The sequence below is a fragment of the Podospora anserina genome, chromosome 5 (assembly GCF_000226545.1).
Source record: "Podospora anserina S mat+ genomic DNA chromosome 5, supercontig 9".
NCBI classification, from domain to species: domain Eukaryota; kingdom Fungi; phylum Ascomycota; class Sordariomycetes; order Sordariales; family Podosporaceae; genus Podospora; species Podospora anserina.
Window position 1 is genome coordinate 511489 of NW_001914843.1, and position 26586 is coordinate 538074.

At 50.7% G+C, this 26586-nt stretch overlaps 8 protein-coding genes across 8 annotated transcripts; 5 read left to right on the plus strand and 3 right to left on the minus strand.

Annotated features, from left to right (window-relative positions):
* Window positions 1-462: 462 nt before the first annotated feature.
* PODANS_5_8830 (uncharacterized protein) lies at window positions 463-4746 on the plus strand (the record flags this gene model as incomplete). Its single annotated transcript, XM_001904666.1, has 1 exon — window positions 463-4746. One exon carries the CDS (start codon window positions 463-465, stop codon window positions 4744-4746), a length of 4284 nt encoding a protein of 1427 aa, XP_001904701.1.
* A 219-nt stretch (window positions 4747-4965) lies between these two features.
* PODANS_5_8840 (uncharacterized protein) lies at window positions 4966-5661 on the minus strand (the record flags this gene model as incomplete). Its single annotated transcript, XM_001904667.1, has 1 exon — window positions 4966-5661. The coding sequence occupies one exon, from the start codon at window positions 5659-5661 to the stop codon at window positions 4966-4968; it is 696 nt and encodes a 231-aa protein (XP_001904702.1).
* Window positions 5662-6208: 547 nt separating this feature from the next.
* PODANS_5_8850 (uncharacterized protein) lies at window positions 6209-7780 on the plus strand (the record flags this gene model as incomplete). The annotated part of the gene is made up of 1 exon (XM_001904668.1): window positions 6209-7780. One exon carries the CDS (start codon window positions 6209-6211, stop codon window positions 7778-7780), a length of 1572 nt encoding a protein of 523 aa, XP_001904703.1.
* Window positions 7781-8223: 443 nt separating this feature from the next.
* Window positions 8224-9278, minus strand: PODANS_5_8860 (uncharacterized protein; the record flags this gene model as incomplete). Its single annotated transcript, XM_001904669.1, has 2 exons — window positions 8224-9085; window positions 9136-9278. 2 exons carry the CDS (start codon window positions 9276-9278, stop codon window positions 8224-8226), a joined length of 1005 nt encoding a protein of 334 aa, XP_001904704.1.
* Window positions 9279-9561: 283 nt separating this feature from the next.
* On the plus strand, window positions 9562-9983 carry PODANS_5_8870 (uncharacterized protein; the record flags this gene model as incomplete). Its single annotated transcript, XM_001904670.1, has 2 exons — window positions 9562-9649; window positions 9742-9983. The coding sequence occupies 2 exons, from the start codon at window positions 9562-9564 to the stop codon at window positions 9981-9983; spliced, it is 330 nt and encodes a 109-aa protein (XP_001904705.1).
* Window positions 9984-10979: 996 nt separating this feature from the next.
* PODANS_5_8880 (uncharacterized protein) lies at window positions 10980-13283 on the plus strand (the record flags this gene model as incomplete). The annotated part of the gene is made up of 2 exons (XM_001904671.1): window positions 10980-11707; window positions 11762-13283. The coding sequence occupies 2 exons, from the start codon at window positions 10980-10982 to the stop codon at window positions 13281-13283; spliced, it is 2250 nt and encodes a 749-aa protein (XP_001904706.1).
* Window positions 13284-14856: 1573 nt separating this feature from the next.
* Window positions 14857-15841, minus strand: PODANS_5_8890 (uncharacterized protein; the record flags this gene model as incomplete). Its single annotated transcript, XM_001904672.1, has 3 exons — window positions 14857-15250; window positions 15316-15664; window positions 15733-15841. 3 exons carry the CDS (start codon window positions 15839-15841, stop codon window positions 14857-14859), a joined length of 852 nt encoding a protein of 283 aa, XP_001904707.1.
* A 1211-nt stretch (window positions 15842-17052) lies between these two features.
* Window positions 17053-19963, plus strand: PODANS_5_8900 (uncharacterized protein; the record flags this gene model as incomplete). The annotated part of the gene is made up of 2 exons (XM_001904673.1): window positions 17053-17286; window positions 17339-19963. The coding sequence occupies 2 exons, from the start codon at window positions 17053-17055 to the stop codon at window positions 19961-19963; spliced, it is 2859 nt and encodes a 952-aa protein (XP_001904708.1).
* Window positions 19964-26586: the final 6623 nt, after the last annotated feature.

A 26586-nucleotide genomic window follows, 5' to 3' on the forward strand; every position in this document is an offset into this window, starting at 1 on the left:
TAAAGTGAACCTGGACCTTCCCCGTGATCTATGGTAGGCACGTAGGGCTAGTTTAGGTCTGATGACGTTGTCCTACCAGGAGTAAAAACATCAAGCGGTTGAAGACGAATGGCCAAGCTAGATTTCATTATCATGGTGAACTTAATCAAAGACACTCTATCAACAAACAGCAACTTAATTAGTCATATCCCCTGCTTCTTTCCTACTGTTGACTGCTGTCTAGATTGAAATAAGGCAGCTCTGGTGGGGGATTAATAGTGGGTCCGCTGCCCCTCCACGCCTGGTTTGCGCCGCTGTGGCAGTTGCAGCACGACGCCTGGCATTCTGAACTGAGCATCAACAGCTTCATTCATGACCATCGAATTCACCATTGTTGAACTTGTCGTCGTTGCTTTGATTACTTTTTTCTTTTACCTGTTCCCAGAAGCCCGATGAGCGAGGTCTCATCCACCATCCCTCAAAATGTCCAGCACCAAGGCCATGCTAAAGTCCGTCAATGACTTCATCAAACAGTCGAAATGGGACGATGCCAGAGAAGCCGCCAACGAGGTCCTCCAAAGGGACCCCAAAAACTACCATGCTCACATCTTTCTGGCTTTTGCGCTGGACAAGAAGAACATGCTCGAGGATGCCGAGAACACCTATCTTGCCGCCACCAACATCAAACCAGGCGACACCCAGGCCTGGCAAGGCCTGATCAGGCTCTACCAAAAGCAGGGCAACAAAAAGCTAAAGCAGTACAAACATGCTGCCATCAAGCTTGGCGAAATCTTTCGGGACACCAATGAGATGTTCAAGTTTCAGGACGTTGTCGACAAGTTCGTCGACCATGCACGTACACAGGGCGAACGGCTGCAGTACGTCGATGCCTTGGACATCCAACTGCCAGGAAGCCCTCTGTACGAGGCCCTAGAAGGCCGTGTGCCTCACCCTGCCAAGACCTATGAGATTCAGGCCAAGATTGTCGAGCCCGAGGAGAAGAAGCGGATAAACACGCTTATTGGCGAGAGGCGCACCAGAATCGGAGCCCGCGTCAGCGAAGTGACTTTGGAGGTCAAGAGGGAAGTCTACCGCCAAAGCAAACTCGGCCACATCTACAGGCAGCTCATCGACTGGACTGCCGATGACGAGCTCCGGCGCACATGCGAAGAAAAGTTGCTTCAGTATTGTTACGACCGGCTCTTGGCTTGGCCTCCTGGGGAGGAAAAGCAACAAGAGATGGAAGTTGTTCGGAAACTGGCAAACGACATGGTCATCATTAGACACCCATTCAAGTTTGCTTGGGACATTGCTCTCAACTGGCAGGACCACAAGGAGATCAAGGAATGGGATGTCACCATTCTCAGACAATATTGCTCATTCTTCCCGGACAGTGACCTGAACAGAGTCATCATGGGGTTTCTTACTAGCGACGTCTCGCCATTCCCCAAGGAAACACCAGCGCCAAATGATGTCACAGCGGATGGTGAGCCAGAGGATGAGAGCGAGGACGATGATGCTGGAGGTGTGCCCACAACATATGTTCCTCTCACAGAGGAGGACCGACTGTTGATGATGACGGAGGGCATTAGCTCTGGCGATTCGTTGTTTGCGTACCGACTCATGGGCGAGTACAACCAACATCTCGAGGAGCACGAAAGCAACGTCGAGTTGATGCGTAAAGCAATCGACCTTCTCAAGACAGAGCGGACCAAGACAGGCCTGGCGTTCCGGAATACAGGAGATGCCTACTCTTTGTATCTCGGCACCGCACTTGTCTTTTACCAATCTCCTCGTCACCATCAAGAAGCCAAGAGCTTGTTCGATGGTGTTTTGGCGCACGATCCCACATCCACCCCAGCCATGATTGGCGTGGGTCTGATTTATGAGGAAGAAGAGGAGTATGATGAAGCAGTTGGCTTTTTGGAACGTGCCCTGCTGGGCGACCCAACCAATCTCCGTGTCAAGACGGAGGCTGCCTGGGTCAAGGCTCTGAAAGGAGACTTTGCTGCCGCCAAGGCCGAGCTCGAGGCCTGCATGCCACTGCTGACCGAGAAGGGGCAGAACAACAAGGAGTTGCTTTCGCAGACGAAATATCGTCTCGGTTATTGCATTTGGAACCTCGACACATCCAGGTCTGCCAGGAAGAGCCGCAGCGGTGCCTACAATTACTTCCTGGAGTCCCTCAAGAGCAATCTCAACTACGCCCCGGCCTACACTATCCTCGGTATCTACTATGCAGACTATGCCAAGGACAAGAAGAGAGCTCGGAGATGTTTCCAGAAGGCAGTCGAGCTCTCTCCATCTGAAGTTTTGTCTGCAGAGAGACTTGCCAGGTCTTTTGCTGACGACGGCGACTGGGACCGTGTCGAGCTCGTTGCTCAGCGAGTTGTTGACTCGGGCAAGGTCAAGCCGCCGCCTGGATCCAAGCGTAAGGGTATCAGCTGGCCCTTTTCTGCTCTCGGCGTGGCCGAGCTCAACAAGCAGGATTACCACAAGGCCATTGTTTCTTTCCAGGCTGCCCTCAGAATATCACCAAATGACTACCACTCTTGGGTTGGTCTCGGCGAGAGCTACCATGGCTCAGGTCGGTATATCGCTGCCACCAAAGCTCTTCTGAATGCCCAGAAGCTGGAGGAGTCACCCGATGTAGAGATCACAGGACAAGAGACGTGGTTCACCAGATTCATTCTCGCCGAGGTCAAGCGTGAGCTTGGCGACTTTGATGACGCCATTGACTTGTACAAGCAGGTCTTGGAAGATAGACCGGAGGAAGATGGTGTCGCCATTTCGCTGATGCAAGCGATGGTGGACAATGCTCTCGTCAGTTTAGACAAGGGCTTTTTTGGCAAGTCTATCGACCATGCTGTGTCAGCGCTGCGGTTTGCGGTTGAGACTCCTGCGGCCATCAAGGACACTTTCAACTTTTGGAGAGCGATTGCCGATGCCTGCTCCCTCTTCACCAGCGTCCAAGGCCGGTTGTCAGAGTTTCCCAGGGAGCTGGTGCAAGGGCTGCTCGGAAGCGACGAGGCTGCCCCCGAGTACCAGGTGCTGAAGGATATCGATGGAGTCGGCACCGCCGTTGTTAGCACCAACGGAATTTTCCATGACAATGAGAAGATGGGAATCGACTTGACCAGAGCTATGCATGCCACCATCCTGGCACACAAACGCGCCGTTCACCTGTCTGCCAACGACATTCATGCCCAGGCCGTGGCGTTCTACAACCTGGGATGGGCCGAGTACAGAGCTCATTCGTGTCTTCCATCTCATCTGAGGAAGAAGGCTACGAGGTATCTCAAGGCTGCTATTTCTTGCTTCAAGCGGGCCATTGAGCTCGAGGCCGGCAACTCTGAGTTCTGGAACGCTCTCGGAGTGGTCACCAGCATTGTGAACCCATCCGTTTCGCAACACTCGTTTGTGCGCAGCCTCCACATAAACGAGAGAGGTGCTCACTCTTGGACCAATCTGGGTGTTCTTGCACTCCTTCAAGGCGACCTCCAGCTTGCCAACGAGGTCTTTACCAAGGCCCAATCTGCCGATCCCGACTTTGCCCATGCCTGGCTTGGTCAGGGTCTTGTCGCTCTGCTCCTGGGTGATCAGAAGGAGGCCCGCGGCCTGTTCATCCACTCGATGGACATTTCTGAAGCATCCTCCCTCGCCACCAGACGTCTGTATTCCGTCTCCATGTTTGACCACATCCTGTCATCCCCATCCGACCTTCCCATCACTTCCTTGGTCCAGCCCGTTCTCGCTCTCGGCCAAATTCAGGGCCTCAAACCTCAAGATCTGGCCTACGGTCACCTCTCTGCCTTGTTCCAGGAACGAACCCAAGAATACCAACGGGCCGCCCACAACCTCGAAAACATCTGCACCCAAGCCGAAGCAGAATACGAAGTCACCGAGTCCCCCCAAGCACTCAAGCACTTTTCCATTGCCAAAACCGACCTCGCCCGCGCTCTGTTGGCGCAAGGCCTCAACGTCGAAGCAATCGAAGCAGCTGAAATGGCCATTCAACTCTCCAGCGACGAGTCCGACAGCGAGCTCACGGCCGGGGAACGTAAGCGGCTGCGCCTCTCTGCGCATGTGTCTATGGGATTAGCGCAGTACCACCTCGACCACGTCGACGACGCCGTCGGCTCCTTTGAGCAGGCGATTCAAGAATCGGACGGCAACCCCGACGTTGCCTGTGTCCTGGCTCAGGTCCTTTGGGCAACCGGTAAGGATGACGCGCGTGAGAGGGCGAGAGATGTCCTGTTTGAAGTCATTGAGCAACACCCCAGCCACGTTCAGTCGGTCTGCTTGCTGGGCGTGATTGCGCTGTTGGATAAAGACGACGAGTCGCTTGAGGCTGTGGTGTCAGAGCTGCAGAATCTTCGGTCGGGTGATGAGGGGGTGTCTGCTGCGGAGCAGAGCCAGCTGGGCGAGGTTCTCAAGGCTGTGGCTGCACTGGGCTCTGGTGGTGGTGGTGGTGGTGGTGAGGAGGGCCAGGCGCAGGCGGATGTCATGTTCCATCCTTACTTGCCGCATGGGTGGGCAGAACTTGCTGGGCTGGAGGGGACGGCGGGGGATGGGGAGGGGGCGGCGGAGATGGCGTTGAGGGTTGCGATCAAGGGGGTTGCGCCGAGGGGGGATCTGCCGGCCGAGGAGCTGGCCAGGGCTTATGCCGGGACGGGCAAGGTGATGGATGCGCAAACGGCGGTGATGGTGGCGCCTTGGGAGGGGGCGGGGTGGAGGAGTTTGGGGGATGCCATCATTCGTTCTTAGGGGACTATGTTGATGTTGGAGCGATGAGTTTGCGGTATGATCAAGGGCAGTTTTTGAGATGTCTGATGTTGGTGGATTCAACCCAAAAAAAAAGAAAAAAAGAATAAATCAAGTATCTTGCTCTTGCGCGTCTAGCAAAACGAAAAATGCAATGGGTATCTCTAGTCTTTTTTTTCCCCTGCCTCGCTTGCCCCTTTTCCATCAATAATTTCATCCAAACTAATCACTCCCCTCCTCACCATTGTCCTCCCCCTTTAAAATCCCATCCCCCTCTCTCAACAACTCCCTGACCTCTTTCCCGCCCACCCCCATCTCCTGCCATTTGACCAACAACCTCCTCGGCAGTTCCCACTCCTTCTCCGCCTGCGGCCTATCCCCCTGCTGCACAAACCCCCTCATCCTCTCCATCCCCCTATAAACCTCCCTCACCAACTCTTTCGTCCTCTTTTTTCTATCCGCCATCCCACCACCCCCTTGTTGTCTCCCCTGCTCCCCACCACAATGCTCCCTCATCTCCTCCCTCAACCCCCTAGCCATGTCGTACACCCTCCCCACAACAAGATCTATCGTGCCCGCCATTGGGTTTAACGGATCCATCGTTGTTCTCATTTTGCGGATTGTTTCAGTGGCGGTAATGAGCTTGGAGTAGTTGTCGTAGACTAGCGCCTTTTTTTCGGCGTCGAGGGCGCGGATTTCCGAGAGGAGGCGGGTGTATGTTTGGAGGAGGGAGGAGAGGGAGGAGGACTCGAGGAGGGAGGTTAGGTACTGCGTGGGGGAGAAGGAGGGGGAGTCGAGGATTGAGGCGGGGGTTGATGCTGGCGGGGGGGAGGGGCGGGCGGAGGTGGTGGGAGTGTAGAGGTTTGAGGAGGAGGGGGTTCGACGGGGGGGGTCGCGGGGGGTGGCTATTGTTGACATTTTGGGGATGGGATTGGTGGTGGTTGTGGTTCTATTGGTGATGGGTGGCGTCGGGTGTGGTGGTGTCGGGTGTGGTGGTGGCGGGTGTGTTGGTGTTGGGAATGGGTAGTTGTGGGTGATGGGAATAGTTGAGGTTGACGAGGCTGACAGAGTCGTGTTTGGTTGATGAAGCTGAGGTAAGGTTATAAGGGTTGAATTGACGTCGTGTCTCTTGGAAAGTAGGCGGATCCTTCCCGAGGGAGTGGGACCGCGCTAATTCCCCGCAGATGCAGGGGTCTTTGTTAGCGGCTGACCTTGTAACGACAGTGGGTCTCGATGCTGAGCTTCAACAACTTCAGTTGAGAAACCGAGATGATGGGATGGGGAGTCATTTGAACTTGACGAGAGCATTGTGAGATTAAATCACGGGAAGAAAAGTTTCTTTGTTTGCTTTGGGTAAGAGGAAATTCATATCGAGGATTGCTGTGAACTAAAAGTATACCTATTCACCACCTATTCTTCAATACAAACACCATATGAGAGTATCGCGAACTAACATTATTTAACTATGGCTCCAGAACCGGGTCGGTCCCGCAACAATCGACGATTTCATCCTTATGGGAGTTCTTATGTTGATTCCCCGCTCAGATTTCTGAGGCGACCTACTGATCCGAATGTTCGGTCGCTCTCAGCAGCAGATTCTGGCAGCGAGGATCAGCAGGACGATAGCACGTTTTCTTCTCTTGCGGACAGTGTACTATTTGAGAGCGACTCGAACGACGGGCCCTCTCATTTAGACGACCATAGCGATACAGAAGAGTCCCACGAGCTGGGGTCTTCTTCCAATCCGATCGACCTGGCTAGTCTCCTTATTAATTCCCAGACGCCACCTGGCAAGAGTGTCGCCGGCAAGACCGTTTCACGGTTTAAAGTTGCCCCTCAGCCCGATTTTGGCAATCAAAAGTCAAAAAGAGGTGGACCACAGTCTGCGAAAGCTCCGGTCACCCCAAACGTGATCCAGCCTCGGCAACGCTCTCACTCAGATCTCATCAGCCACAAACCAGCAGAGTCCAAGGCAGCAGCATCCCGGAATCACAGCAATCAAAACCACACAGATTCTCAAGGCACAAATCCCACCAAAGAAAACAAGATCACACTCCGAGTCCCTCCCCGCAACCACCCAAGGACGACCGTTACCAATCTCTCACCTCGATCTGCTCCACAGCAGAATCGCACCAGCCAACCGGACACTTTACCCCCTATGACCCCCCAAAAGCGACCCCCAACCCAACCCGTTCCTCACGACCGTCCCACCCAGCAACGCCGGCTCATGGCCCCCCCTCCCGCAGCACCATCCACTATCGGACCCAGCAGCCCACCTACCAACGTGCCCCGGCCCCCTCAAAACAACCAAATGGACCTCTCCCTCCAACTCCAAACCGCCCTCTCCACCACCGCCCTCCCCTTCCCCTCCCTCCCCTTCCTAACCCGCCTAGTCCAATCCCGCAACCCCCCTCCCCCCTTCCCCTCTTTATTAGCAACCACCCGCGCGAGAATATTATCCTCAGACATCACCACCGACATCCTCGACCCAGTCTACATCAATTCCCACTCCCTCCCCACTGAGATATCCAACCCTCTCACAAAATCTGCCACCTTGCCTCACGACGTGGTGGTTCAAGTGTTGGATATCATCAACATCTCCAAGTCAAAGTGGGAGCAAGTGGAGGAGTTGGAAGCCAAGGCTCGGGGGGAGGAGAAGAGGGGGAGGGAGGTTGTCAGGTTACCTACCGCGAGGGGGGATGGGGAGGTTGATCAAGGGACGCAGGCGGGGACACAGTTCCAGACGCAGCAAAGGGGAGAAGGGAAAGCAACGCATAGAATTCTTTTTCAGGATCCAAAAGGGGGAAAGATTTACGGGCTGGAATTGGTCAGGGTGGAGAAGCTTGGTGTGGGGAAGACGAATATGGGGGAGAAGTGGCTATTGAAAAAGGGAACGAGCGTGAGCAGGGGGGTGGTGATGCTCGAGCCGGGGAGGTGTGAGTGTTTGGGTGGGAAGGTGGAGGTTTGGAATCGGGCGTGGAATGAAGGGCGGTTGGAGAGGTTGAGGGGGGAGGCGACTGGGGAGGGCACTGGTTAGGATCGGAGTTCAAAAGGGATGGGGGGAAAGGAAGGGGGGGGGGGGGTTGTTGGTACTGCAGCTCAGTACAATGTGTAGTAGCCGTTAATTTATATCCTTTCAAAAGGGGAACTAGGCATATCAAGTATATTTTGGGGTTTATCAGCCATCTAGCTATCTTTCAAGGTCTATTAGCTACTTCTAAAAGAATTTCGAGCATCTTTAAAGGCTTATTGACCATCCTTTGAGGCATAGTTTAGGGTACTATCATACGTCAGCTTACCTTGCAGTGCCAGTTACTTTTTGTCCACAGCGTAGCGAGGTCATTGTTTTGTTGAGGGTGTAGCATCGAAAGAGTGAAGAGTAAGGTGAAAGTGAAGGAGGAGTGATATGGGAGGCACTGATGGCTGCTGAACCTGCGGTTGCTGCAGCTCCGGTAGGTCCCCCACCCCGCGACCGGCCACCTAAACCGTCTGCATCCTCATATCACTCGGCAAATCTTCAGCATCCACTATCTGGAAGGGATCCTGATCCTCCTCGCTAATCAACACCTCCAGCCCCTCCACCTCCTTCAGCTCCTCCTCCAACTGTCCCTTGAGGACATCCCTCAAGAAAGCCCTCTCCGAATTACTGTGAAACACACTGATCACCGCCTTCCCCTCCATGACAAGCTTGAGCGCAGGATGGTGCGACATCTCGCCGGTAACAATCAGATCAGCGTCCTTGACACCGGCCAGTACGCTCTCCCCGCTCCCTGGGCAGACAGCCACTGTCTTGACCATGAACTGCCCTTCTGATTTGGGGCGGGCGACCATGACGTGTTTTAGGCCGCCGAGGCCTTTGGCGTAGAGCTTTACTAGTTCTCCAAGGCCGGCTGGTTTGGAGAGTTGGACTTTTCGGCCATAACCAGCGCCGGCGAATTTCTCGGGGAGGGAGGAGGCGTCGACTGGGGTTACGGTGGAGATGGTGGTGGTGCGGTCTGGGAGGGAGGAGAGCATCTGGGCGAGCCAGTCGGCCATGCCACCTGGGGCGGCGTCGATGGCTGTGTGGGGGGAGTAAACGGCGATGTTGTGTTGGGCCAGCAGCAAAATAATGCGCTGTTGGGGGTCGGCCAGGGTGATGGACTTGAGGCCGCGGAAGATGAAAGGGTGGTAGGAGACTATTACAGAGGCTTTGCGGGAAATGGCATCTTGGGCGACCGCGGGAGTGAGGTCGTTTGTGAGGAGGACCACAGGGGAGGTGGTTGTAGCTGTGGAAGGGGTGGTGAAGTTTTCTTGGAGGAGGCCAACGTTGTCCCAGTTGCGGTCGGCAAGAGACTCAGGGTACCTGCAGTCCCGTTAGTATTTATACATTGAATAAACAAAAAGAAGACTTGCAAGGCCTGCATGGCCTTGACGACTCGCTCGGTAAAGGCAGGGCGCTGCATGGCGGCCATGGTGAAGGTTCTCGGTTGGGTAGAGTTGGCAAAGGACGAAATGAGTCTTGGTGTTGTTCTGAGGAGAGAAGAAGTGAAGTTCATCTGTGACTGAGCTTTTGTTGATGAGATTTTGTAGCGAGAGTGAGGTCACAGGTGAAATGCTTGCAGTGTAAGAGCTTCAGTGAGAGACTAGACAGTGAGAAGGTAGAGAGGTGGAGAGGTGGGGTGAAAGGTGAACGAACCAACCAAAGCAAACTGAATGCTGGATGGGAGCAATTCCACACACAAAACCCCAACCCTTATCAGATCTTGCCAAGCATAACATGGCGGGGCAGTCACAAAGTCTGAGCAACATCACTATTCTTCATCGACAGAAACACACACCATGGCCCAGTCAATCACCGAAGACTCCGTAAGGGCGGCCCTCACCGACCGCCTCAAGGCCTCTCATGTCGAGGTTCGGGACATGTCCGGTATGCCCGCTGCTTTCCTCTGTCACATGCCCCTGACGTCATTTTCAGTTGAGAATGAAACCCGCCGATGCTGACACAGTTTGAATCACAAGGTGGCTGCGGGCAAGCCTTCACATCGTTGATTGTCTCGCCCGAGTTTGTGGGCAAGAACTCGCTAAAGAGGCATCGGCTGGTCAATGCCGCCCTCAAAGACGAAATCGCGCAGATACACGCCTGGAGCGCGAAGTGTCAGACACCGGAGGAATATGAAAAGGAAAAGGCAGCGACAGGAGGGAATGAGGGGCCGCCGTTGGATGGGACGGCAGGAGGTGAGGTGACGGGCGTCAGTCAGTAGGAGGGGCAGGCTTTTGGGGGCGGTAGAGCAAGGCGTTCTGGCCGGGTTTGATACACCATTGGTATAAACATTTTGTTTCTTGATTATTTCTTGTTTCTCCAAAAATGACAGCCTTGACAGATCGCGTGAGAGAGGGGTTGGGACGAAGGCTGAAGGGGCTGCTTTCCCAAATAGGAGGTCGGTGGAAGAAGGTGTGTGTCACACACATCTCAGGCTCCCCCATGGGATGACTACTTTCCAAACTCTTTTCATCTTTGGCTCTCGAGAGTGCGTATTTACTTCAACTCGCATCAATTTACCTCGAATCTATCAGTTCAGGAAGTTTGAGCTTCATCATGTGATACTCTGGCTCAAAGACTCCATCTGGCCGGGCGCTTGCCGTCAGTAGCCGCCAAGTACATTTTGTACAGCCTCACTTGGAGATCACCAACATTTGGCTCATGCCACCCACACACCCTGCCCACAAAATAATTGAGACACCAAAGTAAGTTAACCCATATCATGCTATGAACTATGCCTCAAAGGTAATTCAATATGCCTTTGAACGAACTTTCAAGGCCTGTTAACTGTCTTTGAAGGCCTACAAACCATCTTTAAAGGCCTATGGACTATCCTCCAACCCATGTTAACCTACTTTAGTGTCTTAATTATTTTCTGGTGAGGGTGCCACACAATTACGACGGCCTCCATTGCGGCTGGATTGTTTCAAAGACTGCCATTCGCTGCTGTCCCACGTTTTCCATCCAATGTTTGGTTTCATCACCCACGCCGGCTTGCTACTGCATTATCCCATCGATGGAGGGCGGACGAGGCTGGGAGGGAGCCATGCTGACCAATGACTGACCGGTTTGAGCAGATGTGAAGGGGATCCTGGCCACAATAAATGGCCGTCTTTTCACGATGGTCTGCTTGGAGTACGTGGTATTCTCTCATGTTCCAACTTGAGCTATACGCTCACTCGGTCTGTTAACAGCACCTTGATCACTACTGCGAAACATGGAAAACTCTCGTGTGGATGAGTTGCTCAAATCATTGGAGCTTCTTCAACAATCCATCAAAACTCTTCATCAGTATCGAGAAGCGCAGTCCAATCCGGTTCAGCGTCCTCGCCCATCGAGTGTTGACTGGCCCGCCTCCACTCTTCAAAGAGTTGCCACCATCTCCAACGCACCTCCTCAGTCCGCCGTCACTACATCCGCTCGCCGGCTCACAAATGAGTCTCCGAGATCACGGCCAACACTCATCAATGATGGAATCCCAAAGAGAGAACACTCCCCCGACTTTCTCACCTTGACCAGTCCGCCTGCCTCCCGCAGCAGCAGCTCGCAATCGTCGCCATCCTGTGTCATAGAGGCATTGCCTAGCATAGAGAAGACCGAGGAAGAGCTCGTCTCACATCTCCAATCCATTAAATCAACCGAAGATGGATCCACATCAGGCACCATAATTGCCCTGGCAGACGCATGGGAGAGGAGGGACGAGTTGACACCCGCCAACCTGCTCACATCGTTCGAGACAGGAGAGGGCACCAAATATGAACACACCAGCTATCAGATATATGAGGTCGACAGAGACGGCGTGCCCACTCAGATACGTCCACTTTGTCTTGTAAAAGGCTCAGCCTGTCCCAATCATGGGGACGAGAACGGAGAGAACAGAGACATATCCGTCTGGCCCGTTCTGAAGACTATCAACGCCGACGGGAACGCCGTCGGTAGGATATCGTCAGTCACCCCTCATCCCATCATCAAAGACCCCTTGTGCTGACCGCCCTGAAGAATTCTCCAAGAACCCACCCCCGTCATGCTCGCCGCCACCCATCTCACCATGAAAGACCACTTCAGACAATGGACGAGCTCCTCTCCCACCTCGTCACCACCGCCGGCAACAAAGGCAAAACCAAAGCCTACACTCAACCGCTCCATCGAGCCCACTCCCCTCCGTCAGCGCTCCTTCTTTTTCGTCTTCAAATACTACACCATCATCGCCTCGGGCCACCCCCCTACCCCCTGGCAACCCTTTGATCCCCGCCCATTAGACCACCGCTCGCCGGATCACATAGACATAACCGAATGCTCCTCCATCCTCGCCCTCTCCCTCTCCGGGCCCGTCTCCTCCCAGGTCAAAGTGCGGGCAAAACGCAAGACCAAGTCGGGGAACCTGTACAGCACCTTTGCCCCCTGGCATTTGGTCAACATCCAGTACTTTCCCGACGACCACCACTCCCCCTTCCCCACCATCCGCTCCGACGGCACGCAGAAACACTTTCTCAACGGGCCGCACGCGTTTTTGGATGCTTTGAGGCTGGAATACCGCGACGCGATCAAGCGCTACACCGAACTGAACGAGTCGATAACAAAACTGATCACGCCCCCGAATCAGTTCATGTTTGACGTCCGGCTTCGGGACAAGCTCCTGTTTGAAGACTCGCACTTTACCTACTCGCGGCGGTATTTCTGGGCGTATAACACGCTGGGGGTTATCAATGAAGGCATCAAATCCATGAGCGCGGCGTACGTGAATAACTTCACGAGGGATTTTTGGGAGGGGAGACACCCGACGCTGTGGCCTTGTGCCAGCAATGGCGGCGACTACCTGGGCAAACTGGATATTCTACGTCAGGACCTGGAGCAGGCGGTTTCGGAGCTGAAGGTGGTGTATGATAGGAATGAGGCCACGAGGACGGAGATTAGGAGTCTGAGGGAGCAGTTGTTTAGTGGGAGTTCGGTCAAGGAGAGCAGGAGGGCGATCGAGCAGGGGAAGAATATCAAGATACTGACGAGCGTGTCGATGGTCTTTTTGCCGTTGACGTTTGTGGTTGGGGTGTTTAGTATCACGACGTTGGAGATTGAGCCGGAGGATTGGAGGTTTGGGGTTACGCTTGTTGGGGTGTGTGTACCGTTTTTTGTGCTGATTCTGGTGTTGCAGAGTATGGATAGTGTGAGGAGGGGGTGGGGGTGGGTGAGGGGGTTGGGGGGAAGAGTGTTTGGGCTGAAGGGGAAGGGGAAGGGGAAGAGGGAGGTGGGAGGGGGTGAGGGGACGGGGTTTGGGGGGGATAGGAGGCATTTGTATCATCATTATCAGGAACGGGGGATCGGGGGCGGGGAGGTAAGGAGGGCGCAGACGGGGTTCGCGGGGGAGGGAGAGGGGAGGTGGTTTGGGAGGGGGGTGTGGAAGGGTTGGGGTTGGGGTTGGGGTTGGGGTTGGGGGTGGAGGGTGCCGAACTGGAGGAGGAGAGAGGAGTCGCTGGATTTAAGGATGGAGAAGGGTGAGGTTGGGAGGGAGAAGAGGGTTGGATGAGGCATGGCAAAGCTCAGTATTTACAAAATACAAGCGAGGATATAAATTTAATATGAGAGATGCTCAGGGGAGCTGCCTCTTTGGCTTTTGGGAGCTACATCCCAACATTCTCACGAAAACATCATCCCACCATCGGAAGCCAAAGAGGTAGCTCCCCCGAGTATCTCTCAAACTCATTATTCCCACCATTCGCCATGGTGACAATCAAAGTGCTACCGCCTTCTAAGGCTCTTGCCCACCTCTACTATAGACGACCTCCGCAGCCAACTCGACACTCTGCGATTCTCCCCTCCACCGGTCGACCATCTTGCTGGTCGCCCAAAGTTAATCGACAACCTCGAGGACTTTTGGAAAGAGCATTTGCACAAGGTTGATCTCACAGGAACCGAATCCGGAGGAGGCAGTTTTGGCCAAGGGGGCGGTTCAATGACTTGCAGCGAGCGGCTTTGTTTGGATTGGGCTGGCCCTCGGTGATCTCCACCACCTTTGGACCGACAGATTCCGACACTTGAGTGCTTGGTGGCTGGGGCAATTCTAATTCCAGGTGCCGCATTTTCTGAACTTGTGGTGGTGGTCGAGCAACTTGATGTTAGCTTTGGTGGTCTTAACCTGCTGCACACACCGCCAGAGTTGAGATGTGTTCTGGGTCCTCTGGATGGAACATCGCCGTTCCAACGTCCCTTGGAGGAGAATGTGGCAAGCCATAGGATTATCCCCTGGGGTTGTTGAACCAGGAAGGTACACGGAACCGGACGCTGGTCGAGTGGTGTTTGGTGTGTTACGGCTGGAGGTTCTTTTACCCTATGACACTTTTACCAAGAGGGATTAGTTGGAAGGATGAGAAGGAGATACCCAAGAAGCTGTTCTCCGCGGCGAGAATAACCACAGATGATAGCGGGTGGAATGTAGTCATGCTTGATGACCTAACACCACGCAATTTCTGGGCAAGGGGGTTTTGTGGGTTCAAATGCTTGGGCGCAGAGAGGATACCGGACAACGGAATGATGCGAATTACTCACGAGTTTCACTGGATGCCCGTTATTAAGCCGGAGGCGGCTTGGGAGATAGTCGGGGACCTGGAAGCGTCGTGGGGGGCAATGGGCAGGACATATCGCGATGTTGTTGGAGAGGGGACAGGTCTTATTTCTGGGGACAGGTGGTATGTGGATGTTGAACATGCAGAAATAAATAGCGAGATACAAGAAGTAAGGTACTGAACCGAATCGACTGTCAGGTTGGTCATCCCCAGTTACCTATCAGCTTTTTTAGATCTGGAGGAAGGGGTTGCTGGTCAGTGGTCGGCTCGACAATGCCTTATCCAGATATTGCTCACAAATGCACGTGAGACAGCAATTAAGCGTAAATGCGACAGAAACCATCGCCAGCCGATGTGATCAATTCAACAGCAGCAGAACGTCTAGGGTATGAATTCCGAAATGCCTCCAAACCTCCCGCAGTCCCGCTTGCAAAAATGACAAACACATATCCCAGGCGCTCTAACCCCAGTCATTATCCGTCACATCATATTCCTGCTTTATGTTTCCTTCGCACTCCCAACCCTTCAAGGGGCGGTTCAGTGCACCATGGCATCAGCCTGGGGCGCTGGGGCGCCAGAAGGGGCGCCAGCGGCAGGAACGGCAGGCTTGTCGACCTCCATCTCATCAGTTTCCATCGCATCGCCGTCGAGCTCTTCCTCCTCGAGGTCGTCTTCACTCTCTCCCTCGATGTCGACACTGCCGTCATCGGAGAGCTCTTCCTCGTCAACAGCACCGTTCTCGCCCTCAACGCCTTCCATGGCAGCATCCTTATCAGCACCAGTGGCCTCGCCAACGTCAGCAGCCTCCTCCGCTAGCTCAGCCTCCTCCTCCTCGGCAAGCTCCTCAGCACCATACTCCTCCTCATCAGCAACCAAATCGGCCTCAGGCTGCTCAGGAGGGAACTCGGCAGGAGCAGTAGCCTCGGAGTCCCTATTTTTTTCAAGTCGTATTAGCAACCTGCCCCACTCTGTCGCAGACTGTAAAATGTAACATACCACTTAATGTTGAACCTAGTCACACGTGGCTTCTCAGCCAACACGTTGCGCTTGATCTTCTCGATAATGGGCTTGGCAGGGGGGTCGTTCTGGAGCTCTTCGGACTCGTACTCGTTGTTGACATAGTAACCAACACGGACGAACTCGCGGCCGTCGTAGGCGCAGGTGAGGAGGATGACGGTGACGCCGAGGAGCTCGTCGTCGGGGATGAGCTTGGTGTCGGGGGGGTTGGCCTCAAAGGCGAACTTGTTGACGCCCACGGGGATGGGGCCGACGAGGAGGGAGTCGAGCTCCTGGTCGTGGGAGTCGCTTTGGGCGGAGCCGACGTAGGTGAGCTTCCACTCGAGGTCTGTGTTTTGAGATGAGAGGGTTAGATATGGGTGGAAACAAAAGTCGGAAAAAAAGTTGCAAACATACCCTTCTCAAGTGGCTCCAGGCACTCGAATGTGATCTCAAAAAGGTACTTGTCGGTGAACCTGGCGGGGTTGTTGGCCACATTGACGCCGAGAAGCGTGACGACAGACATTTTGAGTTTGTGTTTCAAAATAAGATAAAACAGTTGAATCCAGAGAAGAGAGAGAGTGTGTGTGTGAGTGAGTGTGTGTGAGTGAGAGAGAGAGAGAGAGAAAAGCAGAGTCGGCGCCTGCTGTGCGTAGTTGGTGATGGTGGTGGTGGTGAGAAAGTGGAAAATGGTTGGGCGGTGATGGTGGGAAAAAGAAGGGAAAGGCAACAGGAAAGGCGCTAAGAAGGAAACAGAGATTTGTTTGTTTTGAATGGACAGCGCTTCGACCTTTTTTAATTCTGGTCACTGGATGGCAACGCAGTCCCGTCTTGTCTCGTTTTAGGTGGGCAAAAAGGTGGGCACTTTTCAGCTTGAACTCATCAAACACAGAGGCACAGGCTCCGTCGCGCTGCCACGGGGGGGCATTCACTGTTGAGTCGTGTCGCTCTCTCAGGGTCGCGTAGAGTGCCAGCCAGGGAGTCGCGTCCCCTGGGCTCCTAATTAGGTCAGCGAATTGCCGCCCAATTCCCCACTGTCCTGTCTCCCGCTTCCCCACTGTGCGTGCCACCTGGCCCAGGCCCATCTATCCACAAGCCACATTGAGCCACAGCTTGGCAGAAAGAAAACCAAGCGCATGTACTCGCGCTTCCATCTCTTGTCCATCTCTTATCACACCTTGAAGACGTGTGTCGAACTATAAATCTTCGACGACGGCGACAACAACAACAACAACAACAACAATAACAACAACTTTGCTCCACAACGGCATCATTGAGAACAATAGCAGCATCCTCTCTTGAATAGCACAGCCTACATTCAATATCTGGGTCCTGCTTACTGCGCGACTCCCAGTCCCCAGTCCCCCAGTTCTTTGTGTGCGCTGCCAAAAAAAAGGCCTTGTTGGTCAAAATCTCCGTCTCTTGTGATCCATGCGACGCAACGATTCTCAGTGACTCTGCGTAATTTTTTTCTTCTTTTCGCTAGCTTCCTGCTCCCACCCACCCTTTCTTCCCGCCTCTATCGCCATCACAAGTGCTGTGTCTCTCATCGACGGTGGACCTACCTACCCCAATTGCGGTTTCCCCAAGCAGCACTGATCCGAGTTTTCTACCATCACCACCGTTTGATATCGGCGCATCACCACTTTCGACCTCGGCAGCCTTGCCAATTGCGGCAGCGATACCTTCCCCTCGACCGAGACCTTCAGGTCATTATCAACATCTTCACATTACACAATGGCCGACGCCCCGACCGACGACGGGCCGAACAATGGCTCCCTTAGCCCACCTACCGAGACCCTAATTCTGGTACCTGTCGACAAGGTCGCCCAGCTCGAGAAGCGAGTTACAGAAGACCCTCGCGGAGCCTTGGACGCATGGCTCGCGTTGATGGCCGAGCACCGGTGCAGAGGCAACATTGCCCAGGCCAGAGAGACTTACGAGCGGTTCCTGGCCATCTTTCCTCAGGCGGTATGTCTCTTGCGCCCCCTGCCTCAACAACGCAATGCTAACAATGGAATAGGCCGAGGTCTGGGTGCAATGGCTGGAGATGGAACTCGAAACCGATAACTTCAACGAGGCTGAGCGCATCTTCAGCACCGCTCTCATATCCACACCGAACCTCGCCCTCTGGACAAAGTATCTCGACTATGTCCGCCGTCGCAACGACCTCAACGATGGGAATGCTCGCCAAATTGTCTATCAAGCGTACGATTTCGCGCTCAACAACATCGGGTTCGACAAGGACTCCGGCAAGATCTGGGCCGACTACATTCAGTTTCTCAAGTCTGGGCCTGGCACCCTGGGAGGAAGCCAGTGGGAAGATCTGAAGAAGATGGATCAGATCCGCTCCGCTTACCAGAAGGCTATTTGTGTGCCCATCGCTAACGTCAATAACCTGTGGAAGGAGTATGACCAGTTCGAGATGAGCCTGAACAAGCCCAACGGTCGCAAGAACCTCGCCGAACGGTCGCCGTCCTACATGACGGCCAAGAGTGCCTACATCGCCCTCGAGAACACCACCCGTGGTCTGCAGCGGACGACCCTCCCCGTTCTTCCCCCAGCCGCTGCTCACTTTGACGGGTACCAGGAGTACATGGAGCAAGTTGAGATCTGGAAGAGGTGGATCGCGTGGGAGAAGTCTGATCCTCTTTACCTCAAGGAGGACGAGAAGCTGCCTGGCCTCTACCAGAAGCGCATTCTCTATGTTTACCGGCAGGCCCTGATGGCGCTGAGGTTCTGGCCAGAGATGTGGCTGGATGCGGCCGAGTGGTGCTTTGAGAACAACATTATTGATGACAAGCCAAAAACTAGCGACCAAAAAAATGACGTGTCCACAGGTCTTGAATTTCTGATTCGTGGCATTGAAGCAAACCCAGAGAGCGTCCTCCTTGCACTCCGGTACGGTGACTACATTGAATCCACTCACCAGACTGAGGACAACGACAAGGCCAAGATTGCGCTTGGTCAGGCTGTGCGCGCTCCCTACAACAAGGTGCTTGACACGCTGTATGATATAATCAACAAGGTGAAAGACCGTGAGACGGCTCACATTGCTCAGATTCAGGAGGCGGCCAAGAAGGCGGCTGCGAGGGATAATTCGTCTAGCGGGTCTGATGATGATGAAGATGATGAGGAGGAGGGTGAGGGGTCGACCAAGCCGGCGATGGATGCCAGTGCGGAGAAGCAGATACAGGCGGTGCAGCAGGTTTCTGCTATGCAGACCAAGATGCTGTCAAAGACCATCTCGTTTGTCTGGATTGCTCTGATCCGGGCCATGAGGCGGATTCAGGGCAAGGGCAAGGCGAACACGGAGATGGGCGGTATGAGGCAGGTCTTCCAGGACGCTAGACAGCGCGGTCGGCTCACCAGCGATGTTTATGCGGCTGTTGCACATATGGAGTGGACAATTTACAAGGAGCCCGCTGGTGGAAAGATTTTTGACCGTGGTGCGAAGCTGTTTCCGGAGGATGAGGATTTTGCGTTGGAGCACATCAAGTATCTCCATTCTTTGAATGACTTTACCAGTACGGTTCTCACCCTCTTTAGTTTCCCACTCATGGCTAACCATCTCACAGATGCCCGCGTCCTTTTCGAGCGTGTCGTCTCTCGCCTAACCTCCAAGCCGGAGAACGTACACAAGGCCAAACAGCTTTACGTCTACTTCCACAAGTACGAGTCCCAATTTGGTGAACTCGCCCAGATTTCCAAACTGGAGAAACGCATGGCGGAGCTTTTCCCGGAGGACCCGAAGCTCTCTCACTTCTCGGCGCGTTTCTCAACCGAAAAGTTCGACCCTATCACGGCGAGAGTTATCGTGTCTCCTGCGGCTCAGCTCCGGCCGAAAATACAACCACCTGGTTTGATGCCCTCGATTGAACAACATCAACCACAACAACCCATCTCCATCCGCAACAGCCCCACCCCGGCGCCTCAATTCCAACCAACAATTACCAACTCCCCCAAACGTCCTCTTCCCCTGGACGACGACGAGTCAAACCCGCCTCGCAAGATTCAGAGAAACGATTACAACACCGAGTTCGTCCGTGGCGCCTCCCCCCTAAAAGGAGCAGCTGGCCGTAGACTGGACCAGCAGCGTCGTATGCAGGGAAGTGCTGGAGGCGCGAGCTATAGCAGCACCCCTGCCCCTATCGCTCGGGACATCACCTTCCTCCTCGGCTTAATCCCCCGGGCTGAGGCCTACGATTACCACCGTATGAACCCAAACAAGGTCGTCAATTTGCTCCAGTCGACGAACGTACCAGAGTACCACGTCTGGAAAGCCCACGCCAATCCAAGCCAGAACCCACACCACAGAAATGTTTCCACCGATTTTGGGAGCTACGGTGGTGGATATGGGAACAGGGACTCGCCGGCCCCAAGGGCGGGAAGTCCGTATGGACAACAGAGGTTGGTGATGGGGCAGGGGCAAGGCTACAGACAGAGTAGTCTCAGGCCGGGGAGCGCCGGGAGTGGAGCGGGGTATGAGCCTCCTCTGCGGTACCTGGGCAAGGCGCCGGCGGGTATCAGTTTGGGGGGTTGCCTCCCCTCCCTCCGCCACCGGGATATGGAGGTTATGGTGGGGGGTATTGAGACGATAGGGGAGGTTTGTAGCTGGGGGAATATAATTATATCTTGGGGAAGGTAGAGGGATTGAGGCTTCATCATGGCGTTCTGAGGAGGTGCATATTGTATAGGATAGGAGTTTTCTTTTGGGGAAGGCTAAAGGTAGTGCATTTGTGGTTGGGATTGGGAGCAAAAGTTAAATGGGGGATTTTGGGAGAGATACAGCCCGACCTGTATATAACGATTCGAGCCATGAAGATTCGAGCCATAGCGATTTTCCTACGTACCGATCGGAATTGCTAAACTAACCTATTTTATATGAGCCAGAGTGATAAATTGGGCATTGAAATTATTGTAATATTATAGGCCTATAAAGAGGGTAAGAACTACCTCTTAAGTTTAGAACTAACCCCCTAATTTTAATTTGCTTTTTACTTAGCCTATCTTTTTTTGATCTTTTTTTTTATCTAAAGTAATATAATTTAACTAAATATATCTAATAAATTTTAATAAACTACTATGAAATATACTTTTTTTTTGCTAGTTATATTTTGTTATTATTACTATAGTTTTTAATAACAAACAATAGCGCTTTACTATTATAAGGAAGTAAAGGTAAGTGAGAACTGTAGGTATAGATATGTAAAGTAGTGTGTAAAAAGATGACATTTGGAAGTGTGAGTCGCACTAGCAGCCTGCTTGATAGCTTTGTAGGTGTAGGGTAAGCTTAGTAGTGAGGCTATATTTTTACTTAATTTACATGCTTAGCTAATCTACCCCTGCACTTTCTATATCCCCTGCACTTCCTATATCCCCTGCACTTCCTATATTCCCTGCACTTCTTATATTCCCTGCACTTCCTATATCCCCTGCACTTCCTATATTAGTAAGCTATTTTTTTTATTGTAGCTATTATTTTACTTTAAAGTAATATAAATTAGTTATTTAGATAACGTAAAAATTTAGTTATAAAATAAATTAAAATATCGTTTTTATTAAAATAAGTCCCTACAAAGCCTATTTTACAGTGTGTTAATGCTGTAATACTACGCGGTATTATTTCTAGAAAAACTAATAAATATAGCGAAAACGGTTATAATGTACTTACCTGTATAATAAATCCCTATCCAAAACCGCTAAAAAGGATATTAGTCGAAGGCACTTCTGAACAATCCTAATTTGGTATAGCTAAATAATATATATTAAATATTAAAATATAGCTTTTATTTATGGATTTTATAGTGTATTTGAGCCCTATAAAATATAGGGCTTTAAAAGTAATATAATAGCTTAAATTAGTAGTACTTAGGGACTACGTGTAACGAACCTTTATATAAAACCTCTAAAAGGGATACTAGTTAAAGGCTACTTTTAATAATTAGTTCGGTGCGGCTAAATAGCGCATAATAAGATATCTCAATGTAAATATAAGATACCGTAAATATAAGCTGTGAATTACATACTACGGAACTATCTATCTATACTAGCTAGTTCCTCCGTATATATAGACCCTGTGCCAAGCCTAGTACTGTCCTAGATCGATTAACTCGACTATCGATCCTATCGATACTGTCCCTTTTGGGATTAACTCTTCTAGATCGATCCTCGATCCTAATAATCCTGCTTTAATTAGTCCTCGCTCCTGTACTAATGATTGGCCCGTAGTGCGCCCCGCGCCCCACTAAAGTGTTAAGCCGTGATACTACGGTTAACGGAACGGAACTTAGCTCCCTAAAGCAATCCGTAGTTCCGGAAAGCCGAGCGTTAAGGCTAGTACCCTACAGCGGTTAAACGGTAGCGTAATGTAGCTTATAACGTAGCTTATAACTTTATTTTAGCTAGCGCATTTAGCGGGCGTTTAAGCCCGGAAACGAAGTTAGCCTCGGAAAGCGAGTGGAAGACTAACGGCCTATAAAACCTTTACTTCACACCCTATTTACTATAATATTTTTTAGTTTAAAAAAGTAAATTAATATATTAGTTTACTATACTTATTAGTGCTTTATAAGCCTATATTACAGTAATTATCCTTTATATATTATAGTGCGCCGTCCCTATAATTTACTACTACGGTTCTGGAAAATAGTGGGGCTACGAGGGACTAATCAGGACTGGACCTCGCGATCGAGCGGGACTTACGGTCTAAGTAGGTAAACGGATTAATAAAATAAGGACCGGGGACCGCGGTGAAGCTTACGGTCCACGGTCCAGTATTAGTTAATTAGGAGTAGACCGAGGACCGTCTATAAGTTAATAGTGCACGGTTCTAAGGTTTATATATATGGAGGAACTAGCTAATATAACTAAATAGTTTTATAGTATATAAATTAAATTATAATCGTTAGTATTTAAATTATTATAATCGAGACAAGTTATTTATTATACACTATTTAGCTGTACCGAACTAAGATTATTTAAAAGTGCCTTTAACCGGTATCTTTTTTAGAGGTTTTAAATAGAGGTTTATTATATTCTGTTATAGTTAACCCAACGGCAGGTCGCGCCATATATAGGGCGCAGGTCGCCCCTAGCTAATCATTTAGGAAGTTAGGGAATAAGCCGATTAGGGCTAGGCAAAAGTGCTATGGCGCTAAGGCTCACGAGCAGTCTGCAGGATGTAAGATGCTAGGGATAATTAGAGGTATAGCACGACGAGTATAATGTAGATACAATGTGTTAGGAGTGATCGGGCCTATAGTAGGGCGAGTACCTTACGGCCCTAAGGTCTATATATACGGAGGAACTGGCTAGTGTAGATAAATAGTTCCGTAGTATGTAATTTAAGCTTATATTTACGGTAGCTAGTATTTATATTAAGATATCTTGTTGTGCACTGTTTAGCTATACCGAATTAATTGTTAAAAGTTACTTTTAACTAGTATCCCTTTCAGAGGTTCTATATAGGGGTTCGTTATATATTTACCTTCCTTTAATACCTCGGCAATTATTAAATACTATAGTTAAAGTCTTTTTCGCTCTTAATATACTACGCCGATAGCTATTCGAGCCTATATTTTATAGGCCTTAATAGTACCTATTTTAATATTATATATTATTTAGCTATACTAAATTAAGATTATTTAGAAGTGCTTTTAATTAATATCTTTTTTAGAGGCTTTAAATAGGGATTCGTTATACCTTAAGATTACGTAGCTTACTACGCTTCTAGGCACTCTATTTCCTATTAGTTCTCGTAGCGATTAGCTAGCACCTCCCGTGCCCCACACACTATTTAACTTACCCGTTAGCTTAACTATAATATAGAGCGCTATAAAGCGCTGGAGCTTATATATACTTAGAAGTAAGCTATAGGTATTATGTCGTAAGTTTTCGCTATATTATAAACACTAAAGTATATTACTATTATAAGGCCCTTAAGCCTATATATAAAACTTAACTTTTTAATATAAATAGTAAGTACTATTACAACTCTTAATTTCTAAAATCTTTAGAGTGTTATGTGTAACGAACCCCTATCTAGAACCTCTGAAAGGGATACTGGTTGAAGGTAACTTCTAAATAATCTTAGTTCGGTGCAGCTAAACAGTATACAATAAGATGTCTCGATGTAAATATAAAATGCCATAAATATAAGCTTGAATTGCATACTACGGAACTGTCTATCTATATTAGCCAGTTCCTCCGTATATATAGTCTTTATACTAAGCCGTAATTAGTCTCCTAAAGCCACTAATTACTTCTGCTTAGTCTGCTTAGTGCCCTGATTACACTGATCACTCTGCCTTTACTGTAATTAGCTCCCCTATACATTCTCCCGATTAGCCCTTTATTTCCGTGGCCCTATAACCGTCCTATACCAGGGTTGTGACATTATGGCACTGACGCACACCTTGCGTGGTGCCCCACTTCTGGTGTGGCCCTATAGGCCAAGACCTTATCTCTTATTATTTACTTGCCCTACCAGCTTGCACCCTTAAAATCCCTGCAAGGCTGGCCAGGCAAAGCCTCCCTTCCTTTCTTTTTTCCTTAGCTTAGATTCCGTTAATCGAGTAAGGTGTTACAGTAGCCTTTGCCTTAGTGAACTAACCGCCCGTGATATAAAGTAGTAAATTTAATTTTGTGGTATAATTGATAACTAAAAATATATAATTTAAAAATTTTAGTAACTTAGTTAAATTAAAGGGAAAATAATCTAAAGATTATAGAAATATAGTTTCTAAAATTTAAAAATCAATTACTTTATACTTTGTAGATAGTTTTATAGTTAAATAATATTTGGAGTACCTTTTAATTACTTTAGCTTTTATTGTATTGTTAAAAAAACGGTGTAAAAAGGGGGTATTTCAAATAGCGATATTTCTTATATAACGATAAGACTCCTCACACTAACGAATCGTTATATATAGGTTTGACTATAGTGTAGTAGGTTGGACGGAGCGGGTGAATTGTAGATGTTTTGTTCGAGGTTTCAAGGTCTTTTGGATAGTGATGATGGATTCATTTTCAGTGGCTTGTGAATTCTTCTCGTGAGAGAATTTGTCAGCGCCAGATGGTGGATGTCCTGCAGTGGTGATCAACTGTCATATATTTGTGACCGGGAGTGCGACCTCCCACTTTCAGTGAGCATCTGTCCATGTGTGACATGTGCGATATACTATGTCCTGTTAACTGAATATCAGTAGTGGAAATGTGACATGACCAGACACGTGACACTCATAATACAGTCAACCCCTTCTCCATGACCAAAAACACAAAAATGTCATCTAGGCTAGGCTATCCATTTAAGGCAGGCAGTGGAAGTGTCACTGACAAAGATCCCTTTTGTTTACTTGAGGGTTGTCGTTGTCCGGCCGAAATGTTAGTCAGCCGAGACCAAAAAAAGGGGCTGGTCTTGGCAGGGGTTGGTGTCAAGACTGGTAGAACCAAGATGCTTTTGTCTCATGTCGGGTTGTACAGGGGTGGTGGGATAAGCTTATTTTGACGACTGGTCCTGTTTTGGGGAGGAGACGGATGGTAAGATGTTGGAGAGGAGGGGTGGGATGGGATTGGGGGCTGGGATTGCTCAACACTGTCTGTTTTGTTGAGTGTTTTTGGGAATGCTTTCATCACCAATATCGCGTGGTGTCTTTTCAGGGAAGAATACGGGCTTTGGATTGGGATTGGGATAGATACATTGGTGTACTGCACTGTGGTCTACTAAACGTCTGGAAATGCTCATAGTGTCTTCAACAGGCCAGGCAAATATAGCCTTTATGATACCTAATTTCTTTATACACTCAGTGTGTGTGGTACCTGCCTATGCTTAAGAGAGGAAGCAAAGAACTTGGCTCGAGTTCCTTGCCCTAGTGTTCCACAGAAGAGTTGAGAAATGTCAAGTGATCGGGTAGCCCTAAGTGAACGGAGAGGAGGTGATTCCAGCCGCAATTCATGATACTGTGCGGGTCAAGAGAAGAAGTTTCTTTTCCCAGGTGAGGGAGCAGGTAGATTGTTTAGTTTCCTCTGTTGTGGTGTGATGGGAAGGGAGCAGAGTATTTTCTTCTCCTGTGGTCCGGAATGACGCTCCAAGGGAGACCACGGAAGATACGTGATGCTCAGAGATGGGTGATGGTAATGTGGTTTCTCCGCCTCAAGATAGCTCGCTCTTCCAGCTCTTGTGCCGACGGTGGCCGTGATGATGAATAGTCTGATGTGCTCCCTCAACGCTCCTTCCGTCTTTCCCATGTAGGCTTATCGGAGCAGAGGGTCCTATCGCCAACCAACAATGGAAGCCCTATCACCAACCTCGCTGGCGTCATACGCGTCCCCCCACTTGCCTATCAAACAGAAGAGCAATTCCTTTGTCTTCCAAGGCTGTTATCGCTGCTTACAACAACCATTACCCGCTTCTTCCTCCGATATTCACTTGCTCCAGCTGATCGTTGCTCAGTGGGGGGCTGATTAGGAATTCTGGGCCCTCAATTCCTGGGTATAAAGTAAGGTCTTCCTCTCCCACAACTCCCACAACTCCCACAACCTTTCCTCTCACAACTCACTCTCATCTTCAATCTCAGCCATCGGCTACCTTCACTCTCTACTCTCCTTCAACCCAGAGCGGTATCAAACTTTGACATCCCTCTATCAAACCCTCTTCAGTCTACCCTTCCGTGGTAGCAAAACCGCGACTTGCTTCGGCATCCACCAAAAGGTACGTTCTTGAAGCCATCGCCATCTGGCATGATTCCCCAACATCACACATCGCCACCACATCATCACTCGGTCGCACGCTCCCTGTCGGAACAATCAGCACTGATCAGCACCGATTCACACCGGGTCGCTGCATCAGGCACACCCAGCAAGTGGGGGTCGTGCATGCGCCTACCCAGCCCGTTCCTTCCCCCCTAGTTCTCGGCACTCATGGGCGCTTATTGCGCCTTTTCACTGGGGTAGCCTTGCTGCCTGTTTGTCTCGATCTGTTTGCATCTACTACACACACCTCACGAAACTCACTCTCCCCTTACCTCCAAACCCCCAAACAGTCTCTGTCCAGTCATCTGTGATTGATTGTCCCTCTCTCCTTCCATCCTCTGCCATCTCCTACATAACCTCTCCCGCTGCCCCCCGGCCCTCTCATTCTCTCTTCTCTCTTCTTCCTGGCCGCTTTGATCCACAGACAGCGATTGACATAGCAACGCAACAGTCCTTCTAAGCAACTCGCTCTCTGCTTCTTCGACAAGAAGCCAACAGCTACGACACTCTTTTGTCCCA